The sequence below is a fragment of the Nycticebus coucang genome, chromosome 19, assembly GCF_027406575.1.
Source record: "Nycticebus coucang isolate mNycCou1 chromosome 19, mNycCou1.pri, whole genome shotgun sequence".
Lineage (NCBI taxonomy): Eukaryota > Metazoa > Chordata > Mammalia > Primates > Lorisidae > Nycticebus > Nycticebus coucang.
The window spans coordinates 49,628,288-49,650,331 of NC_069798.1; the positions used below are offsets into that span (position 1 = coordinate 49,628,288).

The 22,044-nt window shown below is 35.1% G+C and overlaps 1 protein-coding gene across 1 annotated transcript in view; it reads left to right on the plus strand.

The window, feature by feature from the left end:
• DCC (DCC netrin 1 receptor) overlaps positions 1 to 22,044 on the plus strand; it is a 1,249,028-nt gene that overhangs the window by 1,127,588 nt on the left and 99,396 nt on the right. Inside the window, 4 exon segments of the mRNA XM_053571848.1 lie at positions 2,742 to 2,880; positions 7,805 to 7,912; positions 14,784 to 14,978; positions 20,488 to 20,520. Of these exon segments, the coding sequence (XP_053427823.1) occupies positions 2,742 to 2,880; positions 7,805 to 7,912; positions 14,784 to 14,978; positions 20,488 to 20,520 (475 nt within the window).

The following is a 22,044-nucleotide window of genomic DNA, read 5'->3' on the forward strand; positions in this document are numbered from 1 at the left end:
CTTATGGGTACTAACGTACCGCCCCCCTTCACATATACACATTCTACATCTATATCCTTGTATAAGGAGGATGAAAGGAAACAGCTGGGTAAGTTGAATAGCCAGGGCAGATGTAGACCATATCTGGTCTAGTAGAAGTATATAGCCTAAATTTAAATTTGTAAATGATGGTAATAGGTACTTTGGGTTTGCACATTGTACTTGTCAGACGCTTTGATATCTGTCACTTCATCTCACTTCCCATTACAGCTCTATAAGTAGCCAGGACATGCACAAGAGAAGGGGGGGAAACTCACCTGGAGTCACACTGCCTGGGCTTTAAGAGTTGTCTTTGCTGCGTCCTGTCATGTCACTCAACTTACTCAGTCTCATTTTTTTCATCTCTGTGATGGGGATATTCTTACCTACTTCAAAAAGAATAAAATTCTTCACAGTTTAGTATATGTACATGTGTCTTGATGATGATGTAGTTTGGGGGTATAAGTTGATAGAAATTCCCCCATGAAACTAGAGATGGAACTCAGGTGACCCAAGGACATCATCCAGGGCCTCCTCCCAGGAGTTCCCTTCTACTTCATTTAGACACAAATCAAGCCATACTCTGGTCATTTATATTTAGATTATCCTCAACCCTGTTTTGATTTTCTTTTTTTTCTTTTGTATTGGTTTTCTAATCAAATGGAATTTTTCTTCCTTTCTACTAAAGCATTTAAACACATGATGTTTTACACACATTTCCATTCAAAATAAATGTATTGACTATTGATGGGTGCTACTTAGATGTAGCATAGGTTTTACAGAGGATACAAAGTTGTAAAGGACTAAGACTCATTCCTGAAAATAATTACCACTCAGTAGAGGAAATGCCTAAATTTATATACATAATATGAACCAAAGCGTGAAATATTGCAGCTAACATTTATTCAGCACATTCTCTGGGCCAAGATACTTGACATATATCACTTTTTAAATAATTCTATGCATTCAGTGCTATGGTTGTCTCCATTTTACAGATGAGGAAACCAAGGCTTAGAGAGGCACTAGTTGGGTATTTTATGCTCTCAAAATAATGGGCCATGATTTTCCAAAGTACTTTTAGACTTAATGATTCAAGATAAGCAGTAATCTTCTATGAAGTTTCAGAGAAAACTAAGTAAATTAATGGTATGGTATTTATAGAATGCAAAAGTATCATTCTAGAACATAAACAAAGACAGTATTGCTAGTGGTGTCTGTGGTGTCTGTGCCCACAGACTGATTTTAGCAAGATGTGGTCTTTCCCCTCTATCTGAAATTTTTCTTACTGCCCCATTTCTTCTTCCTATTTCCATATCTCAAACTAAAACTTTGAGATGTTCATGATTATGGAGGAGGGCAAAATATATAACTTCCAAGTTATATATCAGCATGCCAGACACTAGATGCTCACTTTTTGTTTTATTTGATTGAATTCCATCTTTCTGATTATACGATGAATTTTCCATTTTTTTAGAACACATATTTTTATGGTTATTTTTAAGAGGAGCTACTGATAAATGTTTTTGAGGTCATCAATGTAATGAAATGGATGCGCATAGGATGGATGGGCAATCATCAAAATGTTATTAGTGTAGTTAAATATTTATTTGGTGTTATAAAGAAGTGTAGAATTTTCACACCTATAATTGTAAAAAGTCTTGGCGTAGCATAAAAATGATATTCCATACTATACTAGTAGGGGAAAGAAGAGCTTTCTTTGATTTTCTAGGCATAAATATATAACAAATATTTTGAATTGAAAAGTAAAAGTAAGTATTTAACTTTGGAAAATCTATGTACCTAGGACACATTGAATTGATATGTAAGAGATGTAAATAGTCTCAAATTTTCCTGATAATATGGAAAATATGCTTTAACCTAAGAGGCTAAAAATGTTTTTTTCTTCATTACCATTTTTACTTTTACATAACCAATAAAGACATATAATTTACTTTCTACTGATAGATCTCTAATTAGTTGTTTAAAGAGAAAGAATGGATTCAGAATAATTTTAAATAATTTTCAGAAGCTTTAAATAACTCTAACACCACTTTGCACACAAACGTGATCCATTAGTATTCATTGAATTTGTTTCCTCCCTGATCAATTACTCAAGTTATCACACCTGAATGATTGTTTAATATGATACATGCACAAAGAAGGAAAACAATGTGATACAGGATTGGTTTTGCCCCATCATCTTTGTAAGAGTTAAATAGATTCCGGAATCACTAAACGTTTGTACCTTAAAGCCTTTTTTTGAAAACATGATAAGTAATAGTAGTCTAATAAATTAACTTTTTACCAATGGAAAATAATAATGATGAGCTATGTAAATTATGTAACATTAAAACCTCCCAAAAACTACCCAGATTAAGATTATAAATGAATTTAAAGCAGATGCAGACAGCTTCAAAAAGGGAGTTGACAGACGAAAGTGGACATTCATCTGGCTGTTAGAGTTATTAACGTCACATAGGAAAATTTAGCAGCTCGTGCTCCTTTGGACAACATAAAACCTGATTTTATTGGTCATGTTTTGGATGTGTAATCAGCCAGTACAAGCCCTTGTTGGAGGGAAGTGGAAACAGTGCTTTGTCCCAGCTCTTCTACTGTTTGAAAGTAGATTCCTTTCTTGCTGTTTTATTTAGTAGTTTTTTTGAATGTCTCAATCTGTTGACAGAGTTCATTTTTTATCTCTTTGGTGTTTCCCACTTGTATAGTCAGAAGACACAACATCTCTAAGTTACACAGCAACAGGCCTCAAACCAAACACAATGTATGAATTCTCGGTCATGGTAACCAAAAACAGAAGGTCCAGCACCTGGAGCATGACAGCACACGCCACCACGTATGAAGCAGGTATGTGAGGAAATGTCTCCCTTAACACTTGGTAATGGTGTTTCCCATGCTTTGCAGAAATTAGAACATGTGTGCCCTATAGTGTCTCAATTATACTTTATTCTACATAAGATACTGTGTCCTTAGTAGTTCCTAGAATTTTATATCTAATAATATTCTCCTCACTCTAGAAAAGAAGAAATGAGTCTCTAAAGGATTAAGTAATCTGATTGCATGATTAATACATGACTTCTTTAGGATGTTAACTCAGGGGATCCGAAGATATGTCTTTATGATACATTTAATTAAAGAATATAAATCTATCTTTTTTATTTATTTATTTATTTTTTAGACAGAGAGTCTGGCTCTGTCATCTAGGTGAGAGGGCAGTGGTGTCATCATAGTTTACTGAGATCTCAAATTTCTGGGCTGAAGTGATCCTCTTGCCTTAGCTTCCCAAATAGCTGGGAATACAGGCATATGACACCAAACCTGGCTGTTTTTTTTTTCTAATTATAGAAGATAGAGGGTCTCTTTCTGAGACTGGTCTGGTCTTGAACTCCTGACCTCAAGCAATCCACCCATTATGGCCTCCCAGAGTGCTAAGATTGCAGTCATGAGCCACTGCTCTTAGCCAGAATCTATCTTTGAACTCTGTCAGAGCAGCTGTAGCTCTGAATAGTAGTCATCATAGGTACTTGCTATTTTGAAATAAGCTAGATGTGAAGTAAAACATTGCATTACAATTGAAATCTCATGAATATGTACCCTGAATAACCTTAGCTGAATATGAGAAGAAGTTTCTAAATGGCCTTGCTCACTCCTTGAGAATGGGGCAACATAATAGAAAAACCTTTATATAATTTAAAATAGTTCAAATCTAGGGTAATGCAATTCACTGTAATTTTTACCAGTCACATTACTATGAATTATAAAGGTAGAGTTTATGACCTTAACAAGGATACACTGTACTTGGCATTTATAGTTCACAGAAATCCAACATCTAAAAAAATTTAGGGTTTAACATGCTCTTTAATTGGTTTCATGATATATAATGTTTGTGGGTAAACTACAGAACAAATTTTTAAATTAAAATAAAAAATCATGCCAACAAAACTGAGTAAGTTGAATTTCTCTTTGCATTAGAATTTGTCCCATGGAATTGTAATTCTAATTTTCATTTTAGACTATTAGAGTTTTACTGTGAATATTTTTATATATTTGTGGATATTTCTTTCAACAAAACGTGTCTACTTGGCTTAATTTAACATGCTCATCTTATATTTTACATGTTCTACATATACATATTTTAAGCCTTCCTCTCAGAATTCTGTCCTATATGCCAACGTTCACAGTTTCTTAGAAAGAATAGGGCCAGCCGAATGAGTCACATCCTACAGAGGAGAGAATAAGGAGTCTTCTCTTCCCTAATACTTGAAATGAGGACTAGAAAGAAATCTGGTCTTCCCTAAGTAAATGTGTAGATGTAGGACTTTCATATTAATGAAAAATGTAAGAAAATTCATTTTTTCTCTTCCAAAACATCTGACTTGATAAATGCACCCTATTGATTTCTAATCAGGTGCCTAGCCTTGTAGGGACACCAATGGTGAGACCCATTGCAGTCAGAAAGATATTAGCTTTTAGAAACGTGGTTAGTATTAGTAGAAAGGGTGATTGTCAAATCAGATAATGATCTGGACAAAGGTGTAAATAGCATGTGGATAAGATCCCTGGGTGATGATGAGAAGCAAGAAGCAATTCACAAGTATCCGCAGATTTTATAACTGTGAGAAGGAAATGAAGTGAATAAAATAACTTTGAGTTTTGCTTCTAATTCTGCGATAAGATCAAGACTGTACAGGACTGCATTGTTATATGCTGAAATGGCTCATGGGAAAAATAAGGGTGGCTGGCACTCTTTTGAAATAGAACATTTCATTCTATTCAGATGATGAATACTTCATTTTATTCTAGTTAACTGATGTAAACCAAAAAATAATAGGAAGGACACCTTAACTAATTAGGCCTTGGAGAGGGATAAGAGTCGACATTATTATTCTCAGGCTTTAGAAATTAAGAACTACTGCTCTGTCCCCTTAAGATGTTACTATCACAATGATTTGACTGTACCTGGCTTTTCCTTCCTGGTACCAAGACTCAATGTCCTAGGAGATAGAATCTTACTGGTATCTCTTTAGATTAGTGATTATACAGTAAAAGAGAAGATGGGATGAAGACCATAATATTCTCAATTTATGTTGCTGCCAAGCTCATATGACACTGAGGATAGCTTGTTTCCCAAGGAAGAAAACAAGTGTTTCTCTCAAGGGAAAACGAGGGAATCGGATGTTGGGAAGTAACAAATGCACAATAGTTTTTGGCTGAAATCTTCTAAATCTTGAATTTTAACCTCTAGAAACACAAGTATGGGAAAAATTATTTGAGAGCCAGAGAAATCTCTGGCTTGAGAGAGGGCAGTGAAGTCTAAGGAGACAAAGATATTAATTAAAGGTTTTTAATAATGTTCATTTATCATTGTCAGGCCTTGGTATAAAAGGCACTTGGTATAAAAGGTGAGGAGAAGACAAGTCTTTATTCTTTGAGCAAATTTTAATCCAATAAATAAGAAAAGCATTCTAGAAAAAAAAATACTGAAGTAACATCGGCAATATAATCACAACATTTTGGACAAGTTGAAATCAGAGCGGATGTATCAAAGTACAAACCCTATCAGGAAAAATCAGGGAAGATTTCAGAAAAGAGGTGCTGTTTGAGCTATGGCCTGGGTAAATCATCAGGACTCATGTTAGAAACTCAAAGGATGGCAAACCACATGTACAAAAATACCTGAGCCGGTGTCAGAGAGGTGATGAGTTCATAATATACTTATGACTGGCTCAAAGAAACTGGGGCACAGTGTTCATAGGAAAACAGGGGGAAAGAGGATATGAAAAAGAGTATAACCCCTGGAAGGCCTGGTATTTATTTTTATTTATATCTAATACAAAGAGTATTGACAGTCAATGAAGAATTTCTAAAATCACTCTAGCCAGAACTTATGATTTGGCAGAGAGTGAGCCAAAGGAGTTCTACTTGACTTAGGATGGATCACTGAAGTTGTTAGGGTCATATTTTTTCCCAAATATTAGGGAATAGTGTGCAGTTCATATGATAATCCTAAACATTTGATCCATAATTCCCCCAGTATTTCAATTCACTAGTGTTTTTCTTGAGGAAAAAGAAGAACTTGAAACACACCTGAAATAGACTAGTTGTTAGACTGGTATTTTTAAAATAAACAACCAACTATTCAATGAATTATTTTAATAGCTAAAGTTGAAGAGTCATTTATTCTTTTGAAATACCAGAACAGATTCAGTGAAGCAATCTAATCATTATCAATTGACTGTATTCTGAATAAGCATCAATCTGAATTTTAACACAATTAAGAAAAAACAGGCTATTCTGGCTAGTTAAGAAACACAGATCTTTTAATTATTTCCACAGTTGGAAACTTCCTTATCATGTCTGGGATACTGCTCTAAGGTAGTTTATGACTATGTCTTACCTTCCTATACACGGTCTACAAAGTATCTTGAATGAAGTCTTCGTGAGAATAGCCCTTCTTTAAGGCAATATTGCCTCTTGGTATTTTGCTGTAACAAATCTACTTTTTTCACAAGAACATCATGATCTGGTTTCATTAAACGAGTCTGAGGGATCAACTGCACCTAAACTATGTTTTCTTCTCCTTTTTTCTCTCTTCCTTTTCTTCTTCCTCCTCCTCCTCTTCTAGTTCTCTTTTTCCTTCCTGTCCCCCTTTTATTTTTGTAAATTTAAATCTATAAAGTACCTTTTCAAGGTATTAAAATTAAGTGCATATTGGTTTACCTGGAATCACAGTGGCTTTGAGGATCAAGGTGTGGGAAGGAAAATAGCATTGAGAGAAGGGAATGGTTGTTGTCGCCTCTATTTGGCTCAGATTTTAAACTCTATTTAGAAACAGGAAATAGAGTGTTGATTCTGCACTATCTAACCAACGGAAGAACCAAAGAGAGCAGAGTTCACAGTGAGACACTGAGTTCTGCTTGTCTTGTGATCCACAGCATTCCTCTATGGGGACCAGGAAATTCTGCCAGGACCCAAACTTAGAGCCCAGGTGTGTTCTGATTCTGCATAGCCGAAGGTTAACACCAAGACTCTTGATGATAGATCTGGAGCCCTGTGATCTTTCTAGTAGGAAAGATCACAAAGCACAGTGAAAAAACAGTTTAGGAGAAGCCTGGAAGATACTATCCAACCAGTTTGCTGGCTCCTTTAAAATACACTTAAAATCTCCTTGAGCTCAGCATATGAGAAAAGTGTCCCTAAGAAGGGCAGGGTGTCATGCCATCTTATTTTGTGCCAGATAGAGTCTAAGATATTCATAGGTGTTTTTTTTATTGGCCACCTCTATTTCAGTTTCTTACTTTTGTCTTCTTGTTTAGAATATAGATGATATGTCACCTAAGCAAGATGTTTTGACCTGAGTTATAACTCTTTTTTTTCAATTTTTAAGGAAATATAATATTAGGTGACATTTAATTTATAAATCCTACTGATATAACCAAATTCCTTCTCTTAATACATTTCTTCATTTTTATATATGATACTCTTATATTTTGAGCGTGAACCCCACTCGAAAATGTCAGTGTCACTCACATTCTCTTCTCCTCTCTCTAGTCATACCTTTGGAACCATTTAACTTCCATGCAAAACCATTAATTTGTGCATCCATGTTGGCTTACTTAGTTCAGATCCTTGAAATAAATTGTGAATGGCAAAATAAACATGATACACTTCATGATAGGTCCTGAGTGCCATCCCCATGATTAAAAGTCTCAGCAATGTCTGTTTTCTTTCATGTCCAATGACAAGGCCTTATCTCTGTCTCATCTCACAGCCCCGACCTCTGCTCCCAAAGATCTGACAGTCATTACTCGGGAAGGGAAGCCTCGTGCTGTCATTGTGAGCTGGCAGCCTCCCTTGGAAGCCAATGGGAAAATTACTGGTAAGCACCTCGGCTTTCTTTCCAAGCGTAGCTCGGCCACGGCCTATAATTGCTCACCTCATGCCCTGCTCTTGCCTTTGTGCAGTGGTTTTCTGTCTCTGCATCTCGGTTGACTCCCTGGCCCTCTCTGACTGGCTCCTCTTGCCCTCACTGATGAAGGAGTTCTTCTAATGGCACATGGGAATACACACGCAGACACATTTCATTTGAGCCACACCATGAAAGATGTGTATTTCAATTAGGATAGGTCTTTTGTTTTTCATTCAGTGAAGCATTAAGACAACCTCCTAATGGAGTGCCTCTGAGTACAAATGACTAAAAAGAAGACAGTTGTTTAGCAATTATGAAATGCAGAGGGTGCCTAATGACCATGTATCTTTGTATGGCGCACGTGAAAGAGGTTTGTCTTAGGATTTTTGGCTTTTCACTTTAGCTTTTAGCTTCTTATTTAAATCATGAGGCTCAGAAAACACTTAATATTGACTGACAGAAATTGAACATAATGAATATTTTGCAGTGACAGATTTTATTTTGCCAAATATCGCTGATAACATCAATGCCTAATTAAAACATCCATTAGAAGCCTGTAATGTTAATTTAGTATGAAAAATATAATGGAGTTCTATCAGAGATTTTACATTTAAATGATCACTTTAGGCTTTTAATAGATGTCTCCATAGCATATAATTATTATGAAAAATATTGTATAATTCAAAATGCACACATTATCGTTTAATTAACTTGAACCACTGGGTAAGGAGTATGTAAAAGTCACTCTTTTTTCTTCATTTTTCCTGGGAAGAGGTAGACAGTACTATTATAAATTAACAAAGTAATTCAGTCATTCAGTGATACAGAGATAAGCAGTTTCAGATGACGCACTTACTTTGTGTGAGTTACTTTCTGAAGTTTTCAGAATGAAAAGATAATGTAAAAATTCCAAATGTGATTTACATTTAAGTTGAAGTTATGTTTTCTCTAGGAAATTGCTGTTAGTGCAATAGCAAACAGAATTTTCATTTGATCTGACAAATACGAGACAAGAAGAGAGGCCTAAAATCCCCCCGAGCTTTTACACATTCAGTTGTCAGCGTGCCAGGCCTTTTTAACACTGAAGCTGGCTTATTCCAATTGTCTTCTCTGCCCCTCAGTGTTCTAATCGGTTTTCATCGGTTCCCTGTCGGTACTTGTGTAGTTTTTGATTTGTTTACATTTTATTTTGTTATAAACAGTTACTGTTTACCATAAGCATATGGTAAACCAACAAAGAAGTTTGAGAAGAAGCAAAAAAACAAAATAAAACTTGTCTAAATAACAAGAAGTTCTGATTAAAAAATACATATTTGGTGAAAGATAAAATAAGTCATATTCTCCGCTCCTTTGAATTCTCCACTCTTGTTTAAATAAGTCTTGTTGGTTACTATAAGCACCAGAACATGTTTTTTAACTCTGAAGGAGAACTTCATTTTGCTTTTCCTGGGAAAAATAGAGGTCTGGCCTATAAAAAATGCAAATTAAGCAAGCAATAAGATTTTATGTGTCAAAATTGTAGTGTGTGTAAGAAACTTTGGGCACATACTTCATTTACAGTTGTGTATTCGTTAGTTTTCATTCCTAAAAGTCCATTCTCTCCTAATAAGAAGCGAATGGATGAGAAGCAAAACTGTTGGCTTTAAGTGCCTGGCTCATTTATGATAACAAAATTGCGATTATCAACTTGAAATATATTGGCTCAATTTAACAGGAAGAAAGCACTAAGAATCCTTAAGATAACTTCTATTACATGTGTACTTGGTTGCATTCAAATTACTTCCAGAAAATAAAATGATAAAATATTCAAAATACCAGACCACCAGGAGGAAGGACCAAATTTGCTATACTGGCCTTCTCATGGACATGCAGAGGAAAACATTAGTTCTTTCCCGGTGAGGCAGGGCAGACACATGCCTATGAAGAATGTTCTCTTATTCTACCTCTGTCTGTCTTTATCTTTCCAAACCCTTCCTGGGTACAGCAGGCAGTAGAGCAGGGTAGTTAAGAACCCACCCTTCCAAGGCCGATGCTGGAGCAAGTCATTTAACCTCCTTGAGTCTGGCACTCTCACTTTCTCACCCATAAAATAAGGCTAGCAATTGAACTTGTTGCTAAGAACTGGTACCAGAAAGTGCTGAGAAAAGTCCCTGATGCCAGTGGGCATTGAAACACATTGGCTATTATTACTCCAATTTGAGATCTATTCTAGAGTAAGACTTCGCTGATGTGTTTGAATAGAATTCAGATGATCATTTGTAAATATAAGTACTTCAAAAAGATTAAACAACAACAAAAAAGAGGATAAAGAAAGAAATTCAGATAATTCCAATGCCTGAATTCCCTGATTATAAACTGGCAATTTAGGAATTTAGACTGATATTTTCAGAAGAAAATAGTTCAAAATAAATTAAACATTAGTTATAAGCTGGCATTCTGCTAAGCAGTTCAGTATTATAAGTGGTCAGATATTCCTGTTATTCTATTTTGAAATGAAAGATTAGGGTTTTATAAGGTAAATAACGTGTCCAAAGTTAAATAACAGAGAAACTGAATAACTTGAGCTAGGATTTAAAACTCAGGTGTCTCCTCCCCTATTAGACAATGTTTTGCTCTAACTTAGTACCATTCTACTTGTCTAAATCAGTGATTCTCCATTAATTTCTAACCTAATTTAGAAATTAGGATGGACTGGGCATGGTAATTTTTAAAAGCTTCCTAAGCGATTTTAATGTACAGGCAAAGTAGTAAATCTTTGGTCTAAATAAATGCAGTGCCCAACACTATTTAGGATGAGGGTTCAACATGGAGGAATTAGGTTCTCAGAGGTTGTTTCCTTATCAATATATTCTACAGACTAAGGTTATACTCTCTTTTTCTGTGTCATTTGATACTGTAGTTGTAAAATAACTTTTCTTGCCACTTGCCAGGCTATAGCTTCTCAGTCTCGTTTGTGAGAATTTCTTCCACCTGTTCCCTAAGTGGTATTCTCAGAATGCAGATCTTTTTATTCCCTTTGTTACTTTCTCTGAAAGTGTCTATACTAGAATCAGAGCTTCAGTGATAATCTAACTTCCTAACATAAACATTTATAGATGCCTTACTGATTGGTATCTAATTTTTTCCCCAATCCACTCTTTCACCTTCACCTTTTTAAAAATTTGTCCATCACCCACCACAGCTGGCCAAATAATGCACTATTATTTCCTATAGTAAGTTGTAAGATCATCTGAGAGTGTGAACTCAGCTGGGAACTTACCTGGGAATCAAACGTATCTTAACAGTTTTACTCCTGGGTTTTCAAAAGTCTCCACAGTTTGTCCAGTTGCAAAAGTTGGAGATTTAATCATCATGGCTCTTCCTATTCATCCCCTTCCCCCAAATAATCATAAGAGAAAATCTACATGTTTATAAAAAATGGCTGAAACCTCCGTGCGAACCAGCTTCTGATTCTGTTCAACATCTTCTCCCCAGTAACAACATTCCTGACACCTAGAGAGTAATTAATAAATAATCATTTTTTGAATAATTAGTGAATTAATATAAAATATGTTCTTTCTGTTTAACTTGAAACCAAAATTCTAGTTCTTCTAAGTAAGACATTTTCTTAAGGTTTAGGAATAACATGAAATAAATTATTTAGTTAGTTATTTAGACAGAGTCTCACTTTGTCACCTTGGTAGACTGCCATGGTGTCATAGCTCACAGCAACCTCAAACTCTTGGGCTCAGATGATTCTCTTGCTTCAGCAGGAGCTGGGAACTATGGGCACCTGTCACAACACCTGGCTATTTTTAGAAATGGGGTCTCACTCTTGCCCAGAATGCTTTCAAGCTTTTGAGCTCAGGCAATCCACCCACCTCAGCCTCCCAGAGTGCTAGGATTACAGGCGTGAGCCACCACACTTGGCCCATATTAAATAAATTTTAAAAAATAAAGCATTTATGAAGCAGTTGCTACATATAAAATGATGTAATAGAAATACTTACATTATGTTAAGTTCTTAAAATTATATTGTATAACAGCCACCTGCTTTTAGGTGAGAAGATTAAGACATACTTCAATCAAGCAAGTTACTCAAGGTTATTACAGCCAGAAAACAGTAGAGCTATGACTTGAAATATGATCTTTCTAAATCCATAGCCTGTAGTTTTTGACCACAAAGAAGGAAGAAATGGGTCCTTCTTTATCTATCTACCTATACACACAATTATCAGAATCAATTTTTTTTTCAAGATTAAAAGCCCTTACTGTACTGTGTGCTTTGCTGGTAAGGGTCATATCACATAGCATGGTTTTTCCAATAATTAGCAGCCCACCTAATTCATAGAACATCAGTGATGAATGGGAAATAATATGAAGAATGTATATTGAATACATTCTGACACTTTCCTTCTGAAATTATAACTGCCTAATAGTATAAGTAGAGTCCAAATGACAAATGTGTGATGTTACATTTTATATACATTAGACACATGTGATTTCAATGTGGGGGTGACCAGAGGAGTTCACAATTCCAGAAGTTTTACAACTTCTGATAGGATATAATATTTCCTTATTTGGCCAGTGTGGTAGATAAGAGACAAAAATGAGGTTAAAAAATGAAAGGGAAAATAATGGAAAGAGACTGAAACTTGGACACAGAGAAATATACAGTATACAGGTATTTAATGTTAATGAGAAACGAATGAATTTTTTCCAAGCTGTATGATTAAGTGGAAATCTATAAGGTAAGACTTCAATGATGGATTTAATATTTTTCGCATATACCAAACTTACACATCCAAATGAAGTTGTATGTTTTCTCTAAGGCCATTTATTAGAGTTGTGAATGATGTAGTTCATTTCTATTATCTATCTAAGTTCTTGAATTAAATAAGAAAAGGTAAGTTCCCCCCAAATATTAGGAAATTGCTCAAATACAATTTTGAATTTTCAGAACCTGGTGCTTGCACATTCAACTTTAGTTATCTGATTCTTTAAATACTTGAACGAATATTTTTTACATAGATAAAACAAAACACAAGCAAATATTTTATTTTCATCTGATAAGTTAAAAAATAAGAATAAGTGTAGCTGTCCTGGGTTGGGAGCACAATTCTTCAAACTTTCAGCTTCATCATGCCCTTCCAATGACCTTGAAAACTTCAACAATTTCATTAGATATCTCAATGTAAAACATATGTGCTTACCGAATAAAATATTTCATTCAATGAGTGAGTTGCAATACATCTTATGTGAAGACTATTTTATTAGGTTTTTTGAGGAATAAAAAAGTAATATAAAATATGGCGCTTGAACTAAAGGATATTTTTATCCTTTTGAAGAGATGAGACACGCTTACAATGAAAGTTGTATCCACCTATATATATAAACTAGACCTTACAAGTTGGACAGAGAAAGTGAGGAAGGGTGGAATGGTATGAAAAGAAGGAAGGAAGGATGAGAGTGGTTTCAAGACTAGCCTTTCTGTAGTGAGGGCTTGTGCTGAGATGTAAAGAGTGTGTGTGCATGGTTATTCTGGGAGGGAAGTGAATCGGATCAGAGTGCTCTGTGACGTAAGCATTGTAAAGACCTGTGAGTGAAGGTCCCCAGCCTACATGGGGAAAGGGAAACTTTAACGGGAAGAAAAGGTGAACCAAAGAAGGACATTTGTATTTAAGAAAATTATTTACAAAGAATGTATTCCATACTTACTGGAATTGCAGGTGTGTGATATAGGTATCATTGGAGTATTTTGGCAGAAATGGAGGTCAGCACCATATTCATGTAGCACAGACAACCATGATGACCCCCTTTACAGTGCTGTCTGACAGTATGACATAAAATTACTAAATAAAGGTGGCACCTGTGGCTCAAAGACATAGGGCGCCTGCCCCATATGCCAGAGGTGGTGGGTTCGAACCCAGCCCCAGCCAAAAACTGCAAAAAAAAAAAAAAATAATGATATTAAATATTGCTGTAAATAAGAGCAAGATCACAAATTGGCTACGTGTAATGTTACAATATGAATATTTTACAGGAATCCCTGGATTTGTTTGAGTGTATCCAAGACTATCATGAGTGAGTCACTGCTAGCATTGAAGGCACATGTCTCCTACACAGAAAATAAATAACACTATCAACGGGTCAGTTATGAGTATTTGAGATGCTAACGAGATCACCTATATTACTCAGCACTACTCATTTATCTGCTTAATTGGACTGGACTAGGGCAAATAGTATTGGGATTTTAAGATTGTGGGAAAGATATCTATCATTCCTGTCCTTTTACTAGCTAGCATGGGTCACCCTCAGCTTTGTCATCTGTGAAAGGACAGTAACACTGCCCCTGCCAACCTCCCAGAGGTTGATTATAATAATCAAATGTGATCATTTATTTTTATAACACTCTGAACACATATTACCTTTTATACTTTCCAATACATTTTTTAATATTTAAGCATGAGCCAAAATAAGTATTATTGTCATTGCTGTAATACAGTGAAAATTATACAGACTTGTTACCTGTGTTTCACATTTTTTCATCAGGCTTAGCTATTAGAACAAAGTCATAAGCAAGATTTATAGGTAGCAGAAAGCATGCAGTTTTAAATGAGGCAGATATTTTTATTGCCAACATCATATTCCATTTTCTGATTCTCTATATCGAAACAATTATCTAATACTTGAAATATGAAAATAAAAGATATTACTTGCAAAACTAAATACTATAGTTGATAGACTGTGAATATACAATAATCATTGTAAAGTATATTTGGGAAACAAGGATGTTTAGAAACAGAATGACCTCGCACGCAGTCAGCACACTAACCACCATCACGTTCATCTGTTTACACAGCTTACATCTTGTTTTATACCTTGGACAAGAACATCCCCATCGATGACTGGATTATGGAAACAATCAGTGGGGATCGGCTGACTCATCAAATCATGGATCTCAACCTTGACACTATGTATTACTTTCGCATTCAAGCTCGGAATGCCAAAGGAGTGGGGCCCCTCTCCGATCCCATCCTCTTCAGGACTCTGAAAGGTTCGTGTCATTTCCTGCCTCTTTTCCTCTGCAGGATTGTTATGAAATAGCTTAGCGGCCTGTGTAGGACACGGCCTCCCACCATCTCTGTTGGCCACGGTGGATGTTCACAGTAAATTAAAAAGCATTTTTTTATCCTCAAAGCTAACATGTCAAAGAAAGATCTATCATGTTGTCTCATGTGCTGCCATCAGCACAAGACTGACATATTTAACCTGACTTCTTTTCATTTACAATCTTTATGGAATTTCGTATTGATGTCATGAATATTGGTTCTGTTCAAAATGTAATGAAACCCTTCAGCCGTTTTATGTAAAGGAATAAAAATTAAAACGTATTGAACTATGTGAATGGCATACTATTGTCAACTTCAAATATTTTCTTTCAGGAACTATAGACCTTATATATGAAAGGAAATTTTATTATGGCAAGACAGAAAATTTCAAACAAAATGAGTGTGTTTATTTTAAAGAGCCAGTATGGAAACAATGAACAAAATCTTGCTATATGATTATCAGAAGGAAAATATACAGAAAAATATTAAGGCCCAAGAATAGTGATTATATAAGAATAATTTTTATATAATTTATATATATAATTTTATATAATCCTCCCTATTTCAGAATACAGTATTATTTTTTTGAGGGACAAATGGCTTGATGATTTCATTTAACAATCAAAAATATTATAATTTCAATGTTTTATAGCGGATGTTTAAAGATGTATATTTAAAGCATGATATATTAAAGAAAGGTAACTTAGCTCTTCAATGTGTGACCACATTATAATTCAATATGTGGCAGGAAACGATGATACCTAATGGCAAACAACTAAAATTAGAAACACGTGACAATTGACATTTTCACCTCCTTTTTAGGCATACTAAAAGAAGAGTGTTAGAATAATTGTAGTCTATTTCTTAATTTTACTAGGAAAGGTATCCTGATAGAAAGTGGACTTTTACATTCTGATGAGGGAGCTATTCAAATGCTGGATTCTGGTAACAGCGAATCTGGAAGTTTGCCAAGATCACACAAACTAGCATTCAGCGGAAGCCTGCATGACAGTTCCTAAAGAGAGAGTAGAGGCTGGGAGGGAGGGAGGGAAGAAATGAATGATTCTTCAGCTGTCCAGGTTTTGAGGACTTCATGTCTAAATCAGGTTTCACTCTGAATGAGCAATCGACAGGCAACTGGTTATTCATTTTGCGGGAGCATGAAATATAACTAGATAGTGTTTTGCAAATGCTTCATCTTTATCTGTAGATGAGTGCCAAATTAATTTCACGCTCATAATGTGTGCCAACTAAGAGATCTGGGGGAGGATTTGAGATGACTTAAGGCATTCAAATGTATCAAAAAGCAGAGTGATGAGTTATCGCCTGATTTACAGACCTACATGGATTGCCATCCTGTAGCTTATTTAATGAGCTCAGTATTTCTTTTGGTGCTCTTTACTCTAAGTGCCCTAAACTCATCTAGAAAATGATTTTCAGAACTAAGAATAAGTTCAGGAATTTTTTTATATGACGTAATAGCGCACAAGAGTTATTTCTAATATCCTGATTTGATGTATAATATTCTTTGCCTTAAATATGTCATGTTTTATAATAGCTTTTTTTTTATACTAGCCTTTTAACAAATATTACTCACATGTTAATACATACAAATTTCGGATGATTTTAAATTAGTCAGACATATTAATCTTGCCCACCATTATTAGTAATTTTGTAATCTTTTTAAGAAGATGAAATGTGTTCTAAGACGCATAAATCACTTATCATAAAACATACAAAGCCACAATGAACCAAATCTACACCAAAGACATAAAATCTTGCTATTGCTCTCTGATTTAAGATTTTCAGTTCCCAAAGTTCCTTCGAAACATAATCCCCTCTATTCATCAGAACACAACTTTGTTTGAATGAGAGAAAGGCTTAGGTGAGAGTCCCAAAGCTGAAGAAACTCCCTATAGTCTACAAGGTAATAGACAAGGGGGTCATTGCAAATCTTGCTGGTAGGCGTGTATCCACCAGCCTCATTCTTTCATATTCAGTCTTTGCAAAGAGAGCAACATTTTCCACTAGAGACTAGAGTTTTGTTTTCTCAGTATTAGCAACCAGCCAAAGAGGCTTAGGGAATTCATCAGTAATCGCTGGTTAATTGAATGGACAATTATAATTAGAAAGGGATTATTTTACTATAAACTTAGGTATGTGCATATATATGATATATTTAATTCTTTCTTTGGAATGTTAATTAAAAGAATCTTGAACTTAATTCTCTGCCACACGGGCCTCTGCAAATACCCACCTCCTTTCTGCAAATCCTCCCCAGGATACTTACGTACTGTCAAATCACTGGATGACGTGTCTATCTCTGCCCTGTCCCAAGGGTTGTTCCCGCTGGTACAATATGGTTGGCCATGTTGGTCTACAAAGTACCAGTGAGGAAGGATGTTCCCAATGGAGCAGACCACAGAGGATTCTTGCAGAGGAAGGGAATCAGCCCCGCACACACAAAAAGTGGAGTCTTCAGACTGAAAGCCCAAAAGAGTACAGTCAATTCTCTGGGCAACCTTAATCAGCCTTCTGAATTATGCCTCCCACCTAACCGAGACTATAGCACCAAAAGCTCTGGACTAGCCTAGAGTTTAGTCTTCAGATTGCTTTATCAAAATACATAATATTTTTTGACAAATGATAGAAACAATTAAAAATTCAAGGCACAAGCTACAATACTTTAAAGCAGTTTCTTATCTTTACTAAAAAGTACTGGTGAGAATTCATATGGTTCCTGTGAAGAAATACTCTTCAGTAGATAACCTTTTTTATTGTTTTTTTAAGACCTTCAAAATTCTTTAAATTATATTTAGGTCAGTGTTGCTAACAGAAAAACAAATCCAAAATATAAGAATGAGAATGAGATTTTCCACCAAAAGGCAGGCTTATTTGTCCCTTGCTACAAATAAAAATATCTTAGAGAGCGGACAGTGCATGTATGTGATTAAAGTTAAAGAGAATGGAGATGAGGTTGATATTCTTCTAGGGGGAGATCATTCCAACAGGTTCTCCCCTAAACCTGAGGTGCTAATTAGGATAGTTTCTGAGTGTCCTATTCTGGCGGCCAAATCTGTTTGCTTCTTAGATTGTGTGGCTGCTTATGACACTGACATATTCTGCCGTATTCTTCCTGGAGACCTGCATATGGCACGTCAGACAATACAATATTAGCATGTCAGTTCAATATCCTGTCCCTTTCCATAAACTACACAGAATGCAATTGCCTTTCAAAAGCACCTTTGTCAACAACCCTAATACTCTAGTAAAGGGTATTTTTAAAAATCATTAGTTTTCAAATAGAGGAAAAAATCTAGATAAAAATTAAATTGTGGTGCTTAGATTGCAGAGATTAGATGCCTGGTGATTTAAAAAATATATCTTTGTTACTTCTTGAGTGAAGTGCAGTGGCTCATACCTGTAATACCAGCACTTTGAGAGGCTGAGACAGGAAAATCACTTGAGGCCAGTTCAATCGCAGCCTGGGCAATAGTGAGACCCCATCTGTACAAAAAATTAAAGAATTGGGAGAGTGTGATGGCATACACCTGTAGTCCCAGCTACTTGGGAGGCTGAGATGGAAGATCAGTTGAGCCCAGGAGTTTGAGGCTGCTATGAGCTACAATCATGCCACTGCACTTCAACCTGGGCAATAGAATGAGACCCTCTCTCTAAGATATTTATAAAACTTAATGAAAGCTTGCAGAGAGTGCCAGATTCTAACCACTACAAGACCAGGATGTGTCAAGATAAGTTCTATAGATTTACTGTATAACATATTTCCCATAGATAAAATACTGTATTATATCCTGAAAATTTACTAAGAGAGTATATCTTATATTGTGTTATTATCACACACACACACACAAAAAAAAAACAACAAACAAAAAAATAAAACGGGGGTTGGAAGGAAATTTTACAAGTAATTGCTATGTCTACGGCCTTGATGCTACTAATGGTTTCATAGGTATATCCTTATTCCCAAACTCATTGAATTGTGTACATTAAATATGTACAGCTTTTTATGTGTCCGTTATATCTTAATAACTTTTTTTGTAGTAAAGCTTGTAGAATTGTGCCATAATAAGCATTCTTATACATACCATTTTCCAATGAGTGACCCAGAATTCTCCATCTAGTACTTACTAAGATATATTTTAAAAAATATATTACATATTATTTTAAAATTAAATTATTATTGATCTCTGGTTTAGAAATCTGTCCTACGATGTAATAAATATAAATTATGTTTATCTAGAAGGGGTTTTGTAAACAGCATTATTATTTAAATATTTCAATTCTAAACAGTTTTGTTAAGCAATGATTTATGCTCTTTCTTTTAGAAAGGAAAGAGCCACTACCTATAGGGAATTTTTTCAAGTTATTTTTCAAATAATGATGGATTTGCTATGAGTTAGCCACAAATAATGAGAAAACTTTGTTAAAGCTTCCTGCTTATTATATTTTTTTCTCTGTGTATGTTTAACTGAGACATACAAGAAGCAAACCAGCAGATATCACATCCTACCTATCAAGTCTGAGGCCATTAAGTGAGTTAAGTATGCCCAGAATACTCAAAGGACAAACACAATTAAGTAGAGTTGAAATAATTCTAATTGATGAAAGCTTACCAAGATCTACATGAGTCAAAATGTCATAGTTTTTAGAAATGCAATAATGCTAGAGATTTACCTCCTATTTAGTCTCATTTGGTTAGCAGAAAGGAAGGAATCCTTTTTATAATTATAGAGATATTTTAAAATTTAATAAAGTCATTTTTAAGATCATTACTCATATTTTATTTGAAATAGTGAACAACCAAGAGTTGTTCAATGCCTGAAATTTTACCAACCATCTGATTGCGCTGTAGGTAAGTGTGGATGGTGGCGTGCTTCTGTAATGCCAGGCACTCACAAAGCTGAGGCAAGGGGAACCCATGAGCCTAGGAGTTGAAGACCAGCCTGGCAACCTAGTGAGACCTTGGCTCAAAAAATACATTAAACTGTATCATATTAATGATTTACCATTACTTTACCCTAGTCATGTGAATATTCACTAAGTTCTCCTTTTGAAAAAAATCACATATAAAAAGATAGCTTATTGGAGTTAAGTAAAATATATATGGGTGATAATTACTTGGTAATTGTAGGCCTTTTTTAAACTATTCATTCTAGTTTTAATTAAACTTACAGGGGGATCATTCTCAGTTTAGAAGGATGTGAAAAACAAGATAACCTAGAAGGCGTTTATACAGGAAAAATATTTTCATTGTGATCCTTTATTAATAGAAGTAATCTACTATACTCATACTTTGAGTGCTTATAGATTTTATCACAATAGAGTATGGGCCTTGCTATGGAAACTTGCTAACAAAATTCTTGGTTTGATATGTCAGCTTTCTTGTTATGAAATGTCAAAATCTAGTAATATTATTTCTTTTTTCCCCCGCAGTGGAACATCCTGACAAAATGGCTAATGACCAAGGTATGGTGGCTCCATCTGTCCTTTGGTCCTCCTTGAATCAGTCCTACCCGTTGGAAATGTCAATCATTACTTTGTATTCCTCTTTTCACCTGGGCCATACACCTGATGAAGCAGACCCTGGCGTGATGATTAATCTTGTTAATGAAGTTCTGCTTGGCTGAGGCTGTGGCTCTGATAGGGAAGATGTAAATTTTCTTGAGAGGAAATTGTTTTGTCTCTCTTTGGAAGGACCAATTAAAATGTCAAGCTTCTTTGTATGAAATAAATTTTTAGTCTCTGTCTGCACTTCTGAATAATTCACATTAAGTATAATTAAGCTCAGCATAATTTTCAAGCTGCTCTTACACCCTTTCATGAGCTGCAGATTAAAGTTATGTGGCTCTACAGAGAAAATCCATAAATTATATGTGCTTTTACTCTGCAATGAGCTTCTTTTAAGAAATAAAAACAAAGCTGAAGCAACTTTTTTTAGAGCATTATCATTGTTCTTTTTGAAGTAGAAAGCTTTCATTCTGAGTCTGATGCTGGTTTGAGTCGAAGTATTTCCTCCTCCTTTCTTTCTTTTGCCAAAAGTTGATTTGTAGAGAGAAACAAGAAGGATTAGGCATGAACGAAAAATGGAGATACATAAGAATTATCAACCCACATAAAGACACATATGAGTTTTCTATTACCATGGGTTATGGACTGATTGATAAAGTAGGATTCTATGGTCTTTACACAAAGGACAATTAGAATGCTAAGTGGAGAAAAAGAATAGTTTATGACTTTTGGTTTGGGGGGGATGTTATATTCTTTCCAAGGGGAGTTTGAAAATCTAGTAACTGGTTATAGTCTGTGTTGTCAGTATTTAATGATTCAGAGTCTATAACTCATGTACTTTGTCTCCTGATCTGGACATCTACTGTCAGCAGAACTTGCAAAATCATGTCTCTTAAGGAACCATGTGAGAAGATTAGGGGAAAACTTTCTTTTCAGCAGAAATGCTTTTTAACTCTTGACAACTACTAAGCCTTTGCATGTCGGCTCTCACTAACAGAAGGATGCCTCCATGAGTAGTATTTTCTTCAGTGATCCTGTGTTTAAACCATGCCTCTGTTTAACAGAATATGGCTAGGGGTTTACATGCAGAATAATAGAAATTATACTGTGCACAGAGCTGTCTATCTAGTGCTATGATTTCCATTAATCTGGCTGCCCCTGCTTCCTTCCACTGAAAACATGTTTTCATAGAATCAATATCTACTAAATCATAATATTTGAAACAATATTAATGATGAGTAATTAGTGCTTGGCATATATTTACTTAGCTAAATTAAATTATTAGTGCCGGCCAAATCTAAATCTGGAATAATAGAAGCTGTTTTATTATTTCAATTATAAAATGATTGAGACAATCTCTCATAACTTTCTTCACTTAAATGAATTTGTAACTTCTACAGAGAGATAATTTCTAGTTTTTGAAATTACATTTAGGAATAATATAATACAGAAAAAGTTCACCAAAAATAGTTAAGGAGTAAC